Consider the following 10,542-nt stretch of genomic DNA (forward strand, 5'->3'; position numbering starts at 1 on the left):
AAGTCATTGATCCTAGATCCTAGCAAGCCTCTCTTTTACCTCTGATATAACAGAAACGGACCATTTTTACTGCTCAAGATTCGCCCATGTTATTCCACACCATGCGGTATTCTCATACGATTGGAATATGCAACTGCATTTCAATGCAATTCGTGCATGTCCATACGCAAGTGATTTGTTGATATGTTATTTCTAAGAAAGCATTCAAACAGCATGAAATCACTCTAAACGCTGGTGCAAATGTTCAGAAACTAAATGCAAGTCGCATAAATCATGCGTGCGCAACATCGTATTGATGCAAGATCGCATTTGCGTGTGACATCTAGTGAGTATGGCAATCAAACATTTGCATGCGCGTAGACAGGGCCACTCACACAGCATAAAATTGAGTTGCATAGGTGTTGGTCAAACTCGTGTATGAGTTTTTAGATACTATTACGAGTATTCGCGATCACAACGAATACGCCCTTTAGCGGGGAGGATATTTTCCTGCTCTTATTTATTAAGTTTTCATTTAGTTTTACTAGAATCATTAGTGGAGCGTCCCGCAGTGGACTGATCGTTAAGACACGGTTCCCAGCAGATCACCGAAATCAAGCATCACTGGCTGCGGTCAGTGTGCGAGTGGGTAACCATATGGATCAGTCTGCGTAGGGACCGAGGGTGTGCGGTATTGGTCCTCGTTAAACTGTTCTACCGTAAAGTGCTCGACTTCGCGTGCAGGTCGGCGAGCTACCAGGGCGGGGGTGCCATCCCCTCCGCAGAGGATCAAAATTGTGAAGGCATGTTTTCGGATCTTCTTCAGGGATTTTTTTCAGACCGTCGCCAATATCCCATTGTGCAGCTCTAATGCGACGTAAATGAACCACAACAACATTAGTGGAGTAGGGATTTTTTTTTTTCAGCTGCAAAAAAGTAGCAAAATTTCCTTCCTGAAAAGGCAGAAGACTTTAAAAAAAACCGATCCAGATCATTGGTAAATCATTCGGAAGCAGAACGCGACCAATATTTGAAGAGCAATTTCTCAATAATTTTTTCTTCTAACCAACTTGCAACCGATAACTTCCGATTTCGTGATCGTCTACTGATAAAGATGAGTGAATTAAGGTAAATTTTTTTTTTTTTTTTTGTCTTCAATTCATTATAAATTAAAGTGAAGTTAACATTGTTTATTTCATTCCAATGAATAAATGTGATTTTTGAATGTGTAGAACTGTAATAGAATGAAGAATAATGTAATAGAATGTGTATGTAATGTAATAGAATGTGTAGAACTGCAATGAAGAATCATACGAATTACTGGAAATAGTATCATTTGCGTTGATTGTGAATAAATTTTTATCTCTTTCTTAGTAATTATTCTTTAAATTTGAATGATTAATTTCAACTAGAATTCAGCTATTCTGTTTTTAAGTTACATTTTTAAATTCATATCGAGATCTTACAATTATGAAATTTTGTTGTGTGGATTGTCATCTAATAGTAATGAAGGGATATTTTATGTATATATTATTTGAGAGTAAAATTTTCAAACGAAGAACATTTCATTTTAGAATTCTCCAGATTCATAGTGTTATGATATATATCATAGGTTCTCAACCTTTTTAACTAAATACTGTCTGTGAATCACGCAGTGAACAGCTAAAATATCTGNTTAAAATTTTTTTTATTAAATTAATCTTAATTTAATAATTTTATTTGTAAATTTTAAAATTAAATTTGAATGACAAAGCATGCTAAACGCCCCCCTACTGCCCAAAACAAGTTCACCGCCCCTCAGCATAGTCCCACCGCCCCCGTTGAGAACCAATGATATATATAATAAAAAATTTACTTGCAAAATGTTTCCTTCTAGTTTGATGATAGTTGTATACGGAATGATTTTCTACGTCTGGTTAAGAATAAAAAAAAATAAAATAAAAAAGCAATATGAAAGTTTTTTATTTCAATATGAGAATTTTTTAGAGTAAATTTTTTGTCATAAGCATTATTTATTTTTCAAGTTTATAAATAATGATTTTTTAATTGAAACTTTAAACTTTTTGATAAAAATTGTTGTCAAAAAACTTTTTTTGCAAAATTAAATGACATAAAATTATTGTTTCTGTATACTTTTTGTATATTTTAATGCTTGAAGTAATATGATTCAGAAAAGTATAGAAATTAAAGTTTAAATAGACCTTTCATATTAGATCATTAAATTTAATAGAGTGATTTCGCAAGCATTTTGTTTCAACTCTAACAGGAGGATAAGAAACATACTTTTTTCTGTTTATTTACAAAAACTTTTTCGATTTGTTTTGGATGTTCATTCTCTAGAAAAAGCGTTGCTATTTTGTATTCGCATGCTTAAGAAAAAATATCAAGCATTTTTCTTTTTTAAATTTAATAGGCCACAATAAAGAAGGAAAGTTACCATGCTACAATGAAGAAAACTCCAGTGCACGAATCGAATTTACGTGCGACGCACATGTGAGCATGGCGTGAGAATGTTCAGTAAAGATATCGCAGCCTGAATGTTTCATGAGTGAGATTTTCTCATACGCTACAAGTTTATTTGCTGTTTATTTTTAAATATTTGACTCTAAGAATTAAATATAAGGTACTGCAGTGAATCTAAGGTACTGTAATGAGAATTGCCCCTACGACAGCATGAGTTTTTCAGCATTGAGCATCATCAGCAGATGCCGCGAAAGGTTTTCGATTCAGTAGAAATATTATATTTGATTTGTTTCGAGGGAATAGGAAATAAATTGTTGGATTTGATCAGTGTGGCTGTTCAGAAACTATACGTGAGAAGAACTACTAATTCATACCCAAAATTGAATACGTGTGAAGCCACCAGTCACATACGCTTAATACATTGTCTAGTGCAACGCTAAATACTAAAACTGGAGTACAGTATTGCAAGAGTGCAACACTAATATTTTTTATTAATTATAACTATTTTCTTATCGTTTGTATTTCGTACTCTGCACTTTGAAAGGATTTTAATACATTTTTGTTTTAACCTTACGCACAATGGTCAGATTAAGTCGTTTTGCTTCAAGTTAAATTCATTGTTATTAGCTTCAGAAATTTAACGAAATATAAAGACATCCACACAAAAAGCAAGAAAGACATTTTTTTTTTTAATCAAACATAGCCATCAATTCATTATAGTAAGAGAAAACATAGAGGAAATTCCATTATCACAGTTTTAAATATGCATCTTTAAAAACCTTGAATAGAAAGACGTTAAAATAGAATTACACATCAGGTATTAATAATTATAAGCTTGAAAACGCAACAAAGTTATCAAAATCTGATAAATCACTGATAAGTGTATGAAAGCACCAAAATTTGTTTGATTGCCAGCGAAATCCTGCTGGTGCTTTTAACGATCGTGTTTCAACACATTTCTCACTTTTCCGTTTCCTTATGAAATCAAGTAGGTTTAGAGATTTTTTTTTATCTCGGCCTTTTTTTAAAAAAATGAATAAATAAAATTCACTAATATATTCCCGAAAGGTTGAGAAAAAAATCGTATTTTTTCCAGGATTTTTTCGGATGAATGGACTATGTCCAGTCATATAATCTAGAGCAGTGTTTCCCAACGTGGGGCCCACGCCCCACAGGGGGGCAATTTGATTGTTAAAGGGGGCAATTCGAAAATGGACTAGACAGGAGTTTAATCCTTTAGATCCAGGCCATTTAAATGCAATGCTGAATTTCGGGGACAAAATTGAAAGAAAAAAGCAAATTCTTAAATAATTGCAGCCAATAAATATTATGTGACTTAGTGATTTTTTAAGCGACAAACCTGAAATGAAGTATTTGCTAACAGTCGATGGTAAAGCATTAGTGAGTGATTTAGCCGATATGTTTGAAAAACTAAATTAAATAAGCAACTTCAAGCAACAAATAAAACTCAACTCATGTTGATGCAAAAGCGAAGATATTTGGTTTCATTGTCCTTATTGAGTTATGTCAGAAATATATTAACACTCCAAAAATGTGAAATAAATGATACCGCTTTACTTGTTATTGTCGATCATAAAAGAAAGATTTTTTAATTTTAAAACAAAATTGATTTTCCTACATAGATGATGCAGTCAATGTTAGTGGATTTGTCTGATATATCAATTATACAGTATCAAGAAGAACTCGTAGAAATGCAAAATGATGAGTCAGTTAAAACTTTATTTAATATAGAAGGAGTAAAGCATGGCTTGGTTAGGAAGCAGAAATCAAATGCCCAAATTCAATTAAATGTGCAAGAAAACTATTGTTACAGTTTCCATCTTCATATTTAGCTGAATGTAGATTTAGCTGTAAATGATTTACTGGTAAAAAAAGAAAGAAATCTTCTGGATATAACACAACGGTGAGACTTGAAACCAAATTGGAACCTAGGATAAAATCTCCTTGCATCAAGAGCAAGGATCCCACTTAATTAAAATATTAAATTATTATTGAAAAATTTTAATTTAAATTGTTTTGAATTTTAGTTTTTCATTATATGTTTTGAAAATTAACTTACTGTGTTTAGTTAACAACTAGTGATTTCTTCCTAAAACCTATAATTTAAGTTTCTTAAGTGAACAATTCAATTTTTTTAATATAAAAAATTATGTATATGTTATATAGAGGGGCATAAGAATTTTAGAAAGGCTTAGGTGGGGCAAGGCATAAAAAAGGTTGGGAAACACTGATCTAGAGTAAAAGAGCTGACTGAACAATTCTCGCTATTGGTAAGTTTGTCAGAAAGACTGGCTTTGAGAGAGGGAAAGCACTTAAAAATTATGGAAAAAAGTTTAATGTCTCATTAGTGTGGTCCGTGATGCGGACAAAAGTGTCCACTCTTCACTGCAAAACTTCTATCCCAAAGAGCCCCCTTTTTACTTTTCCAAAGAAAGCTTAAAAAAGTTCTGTGAGATTCTAAATAAGTCTGTTAGTGTCAATTCATGATGGAAATTGGATAAAGAAACTATACTGTAGATATCCAATGTTTCTAAAAATCATATAGCAGTACGAAAGAGCCTCAGGCTATAAATAAGATAAAAGCTGTTTAAAGAAGAGAAAGACATTTTTCCATAGAGTAAAATGAAGCGGCTATTTCTTAGTGGGATCAGAGAGCTCAGTGCGTGGTATAAAGTGGGATATTTAAAAGGACTTTTTGTCTTCAATTTTCTTCAGTGTCGAGAGTGTTTTGTTCTTCATTTGAGAGAAAAAGGTTAGACTGGCAGTAACAATTATATTATTTATGAAAGCACTTGTTTTGTCGATTTTTGATGCAGTTTTTTTTGGTACATTGCCTTTATATAAATTTTTTTTATATAAGAATTTTTTTAACGAAATAAATTTTTTATATAATTATTATTATTACGTAAAAAAACTATTTTATTTTTACGAAAAATAAAACAGAAACAATTTTTCTCTCGAAATGTTAGGTTCTGAATCCCCAAATATTGAGGGGTCCGAACTCCCTTTCCTGTTGCGACGCCCATGTAACTACGATAATTTGAGACATATGAAATTATTTGGGTAAAATGTAAATAGCAGATACAAGTAGAATATGTATAAATGTTTATTTTCCCGGGTGAATTAAAATTAACAGGTATAAAACTTTATTTCTTCGTAAATCCTTGTTATAGGAAATGAAAAATCGGAATTAATTTTGCAATATAAAGGATATCTCTTTTTTCTCTCTTTAATTTCTTCATTATTTTTCCATAAATAAAGAAAAATGCATGTATACTCTTAACTTTTAACAAAGAATCTCTTTTCATGATATTCCGAAGCATTAGTTTTATGGAGGGATTGGAGTTAAACCAAAAGAAATGCTGCTGAATCATAAAAGTAATTAAGTTGATAAGGTGTTTGAAAGTTGATTTAAAATTGAAGAATTTATGTCTGGGTTTCATAATTGATCATGGTATACATAAAAAATGACAAATCACTCTCAGATTTGGTTAAAACGGTCAAATGAAAGTTTCAATGAATAAAACAAGCACAAATTTGCACAATTTTAAATTATACATATTCATATTTATATTACAATATACATATTCATATTTACAAGTTCATATTTACATATACATACTTAAATAAACACGTTTACATACACATAAATAAATGCAAATTTACAGATTTACAATTTACATATTCTATACTTAAAATATTAAATTGGTTCTTGTTATGCAAATGTGGGCGCATGTTAAATATTAATGTAATGTTAAAAATTTGAATATTTATAATAAATTAAAGTTAATTCTAATGGTTTTAGAATTTCTGTCAGGGGGTCATAATCGATAATCATAAAAAATGACAAATCACTCATAGAAATACTGAATCAAATAGAAGTTTCAATGAATCAAACACGCATAAGTTTACATTTATAGATACATTTTCATATTTATAGATACATTTACAGACACAAAAGTAAATTTAAATTTCCATATTCTACATTTAAAATATTAAATTGATTCTTTTTATTTGAAAATTAGACATAGGTGCATGCTTGATGGTTCTCCAGATACGTGTTAAGCAGTTGCAAACGCTTTGAAAGTAACTCATTTTAGAATTTATGAACAACAGCATGCATTGGTTAAAAAATGTGACATCAAAACATTTCTTTTATCAGTAAATGATTCAATATACAATGTACGATACGTAAATTCAGTGCAGTTGAAGAAAAAGATTAAAATTATTAATTTCGACTTGCGTAACACAAGAAATAAACAAGATAATGCTATTATCGCGTGAATAGCATTAAGTAAATGCAAAATATCGTAATAAATATTGCAAAAATGTAATTTGTAACGTGTAAAGTATACAATTGAAACTAAACTACCAATGGGAATGCTTGTAACTTCAGTTGTAGTTTTTATTTTTAGCCCCGAACTGTGTCCATATCCCAAAAACACTAAAGAAAGTGCTTCCAAACAAACAGCCTGAAAAAAAAAACTTATTTATATACGTGTGCAAGCAACTGAAAATTTTCATTAACTTTTTAATATTAGTTGTTAATACTCGTGAAAGTTGGAAGTATCACTTTAGTTCACTTTGCAGGACTTATAAAATGATGCTTCATTACATTGGAAAAATGTTTCATTACATTGAAAAAATCCTTCATCACACTGGAAAGATGCTTCATTACATTGGAAAAATGTTTCATCACATTGAAAAAATCCTTCATCACTAGAGCCCGGATTTTGATGACCTAAAAAATCCCAATTAATGTCCTTAAAAAGTGCAAAAAATGCCCTTAAAAAGTGCTAAAAATGCTCTTAAAAATGCGGAAATTGCGCTAAAAATGCCTTATGACATGACTTAAATAAAGTAGCAATGTTTTACTCTTTAAAATTATTATGAGTCATTTCAAAAAATATAAAGCAATAGAATACTTGTTCTACGTTCATTAAAGTTTGAAAAATATGTTTTATATCCTAAAATAACAAAAAAAAGGAAAATATATTGACTCCAAAACATTTTCATTTTGTATAGAAACTTAAATGAATATAACAACTTCCATCTCATAATATTACTAAATATCAGAATTACAGTGGATTATTAAATTTTTTTTTAATATTTTGAAATGTAAACGAGCGTCTCTTGTCTGAAAGCAAATTTTTATACCAGGAGAAGCTTCTTTCAACGTCTACTGATGTTATTGGTGCGTACTTGAAAAGGACGGTCACACTTACTGACAATTCTTCTTCAATTTGAAAAGATGTTGCTTCACCTGTTAATATCCTAGAGATTTTCTTCATTGTTTGGAAGCCAGTGTAATAATGAAAATTGATAAAAAAAATAATAAAAATTGGAAAAAATTAACAAAAAACTTTAAAAAAAATGCATTAAAAGGCAAAATACGCCCCAAAATTTAAAGAAAAATGCCCTATAAATCTAAAAAATGCTCTAAAACACAAGAAAATGTCCAAAAATGCAAAAAATGCAAAAAAATGCAAATGTCATCAAAATCCGGGCCTTATTCATCACACTGGAAAGATACTTCATTACATTGGAAAAATGTTTCATCACATAGAAAAAAATCATTCATCACACTGGAAAGATGACATTGGAAAAATATTTCATCACATTGAAAAAGTCCTTCATCACTCTGGAAAGATGCTTCATTACATTGGAAAAATGCTTCATTACACTGGAAAGATGTTTCATTTCCCCCCATTTAGTTCAAATGATTTTTTTAAAAATATTTTTAAAAAGAAGGGTAAGACAGGACGAAATCTTTCAGTTTCAATCTCCTTCTAAGCATGGACATGATGAATTTCTTCTGTCAGAAGAGGAAGAATTTCGATATAAATTAGGTAGTTCGTAATCCTGGAAGAAAGAGTTGTAACTTTTGCTCTGGTACAACAATGGTTTCAGTCTGGGATTAGATTTGCAATGCTTTTTAGATGAACTTGTGTGGATTTGTGGGTCAAATCGTAAAATTTTGCGTGAATCTAGGGAAAATTTCCTGTTGAAGGTAGGTGATGTGTTTCGATTACGTTGCTTTAATGAAGATCTCGTAACTTGTTGAGAGTTAGGAAAAATCTTATTTGTTGCTGGACGAGGAGAGTTCTTTATTCTGTATTTTTCTTGTCCAATTAACCAATATGTAACCATTTCACCTTTGCCCTTTAAGGAAGATACGATAAATATATTATTGCTTACTATAAATAGTCAAAATACTCAAAAGCATAAAGATTCAAAAACATTTCGATGCTTCAAGTTTTCCAAATTACTTTTATAATATTGAAGAAATACTATTAATTATTTAATAATAATCTTTTATTATTTTATATTAGATGTTTTTCTTTAGTAATTGGGATAACTAATAAAAGTAGACTGGCTGACCTCTAGCTTTTTGGAAAGTGATAATAATTTTGTTTTTAAAATACGTTTAACTGTGTGACAATGGTATAAACCTATAAATCTAAAAGTATTTTTTAACTCTAAATGACCTTATGCTTTTTCTTTTTTTAAAAAATAAAGATAATAAAGACACAGACGTTAGTTTAAATAGACATTATTTTAAAAAAAATTATAAATAATAAATTTATCTGAAGTTTGTATGAATATGATATAGATCTAAAATATTCAGGCAATTTATAAAGAACAGTACGCAAAGCATTTTATTTAACATAAGTTACGTAGTTTTGCTCAGATTTTCGATACAACAAACTCATTTTCTAGATTTGTCCCTATAGTCCGTCCACTGTAAGAAATCAAAGTAAGAGTGTGCTTGTTAAAATAGCGTTTAAGGAGGATTATAATAGGTAGAGTAAAAGCTTGGCGTCAATTAAAATTTTCCACACGGTAAAATTCCGGATTAAATTACTGTAAAAAGTACTGGCAAACTAAATAAGCAGCATCCGTAAAATGCATTTTATTATAAAATTAATTTTTTACCGTAGAATTTAATGTGTCATTTTTACAGTTATATTTATGTAATAATAATGATTCGTAAATTTTACTGTAAATATTACTGTAAAAATTACAGGGAATTAGATTTTTTGTTCCCAAAATTTTACTGTAAGAAATACCGGTACTTTAGACCAGAGAGCGAGTACTTTTTTGCGCGATTTGAAGCGGAATTTTTTACAGTACAGTACAATGACATGTCGTAGTGGAAATTAACTCCCACATAGTCAATCTTCTTCTTACTATTGATGGATCATAATTAAGTGATAGTAAAAAAAATAGTGGGCAAATTAAAAAATGTAATATTTGAATAGCGTATGATCTTATGATTATCATAATGTTCCGAGGGGACTAACTTTAAATACAATACGAATGTGTTAGATCGAAATAAATTTAAATTATAAAATCAGACGTAATAACATGCTTTTTTTGTTGAATAAACATAACTTTTCTTTTGATGTGTTTGGATTTCTGACCTTCATAACATGGAAGGGGGTTATCGCAATCTGGAAAATATGCATCTGATAATTTAGTCAGATGATAACCCCTTTAATATCATTTTACTTTTTGAATATAAAACCATGTACGATAATTCCATCAAAATAAAATTTGTTACAAAATATTAATTATTTTGTATTACTTAATTTAATAATGTTTGAAAAAGTTTTGCATTTTAAGGCATACACAATTTTATTTTAAATAATGTTATTGTAAGAAACGAAATTCCAAAATTTGACTGCAATTGGTCAAATGCCTTTAAAGAAATGAAAATTTCAAAGTACGAATTCTTTGAATTTCACGATAGATTTTATTCAACTTTAGAATTTGTCATTTATTTAAAATGACAAAAATCTATATATATATATTTCTCTTACACGGCACCAAAAAAAAAAGCCTCATTACAACTCCCCGAATGGCAACGTTAGAAAATCGGCCAATGATTGCTGCTAAAAATGTCACATGGCAAATGTCACATGAGGTGGCTCAACATATAGCGCTTTTAAAAACGGAAACAATAACCAGAGTGAGCATTATCAGGTTGTTCAATTCAGATTCATGCCCTAAAAACATGATAATATTTAATTTAAACTCAATTAGGAATTAATTAGTAAATGAATAAAATTGTTTAAG

General features: G+C 29.9%; 1 protein-coding gene across 1 annotated transcript in view; it reads right to left on the reverse strand.

The window, feature by feature from the left end:
* Positions 1-7,933: 7,933 nt before the first annotated feature.
* LOC107442186 (guanylate cyclase 32E-like) overlaps positions 7,934-10,542 on the reverse strand; it is a 119,756-nt gene continuing 117,147 nt past the window's right edge. The window contains exon 21 of the mRNA XM_071178709.1: positions 7,934-8,625. Coding sequence (XP_071034810.1) covers positions 8,242-8,625 — 384 coding nt within the window. The 3' untranslated portion in view covers positions 7,934-8,241. The remainder of the gene's footprint in view (positions 8,626-10,542) is intronic.

This window comes from Parasteatoda tepidariorum, chromosome 3 (assembly GCF_043381705.1).
Source record: "Parasteatoda tepidariorum isolate YZ-2023 chromosome 3, CAS_Ptep_4.0, whole genome shotgun sequence".
NCBI lineage: Eukaryota > Metazoa > Arthropoda > Arachnida > Araneae > Theridiidae > Parasteatoda > Parasteatoda tepidariorum.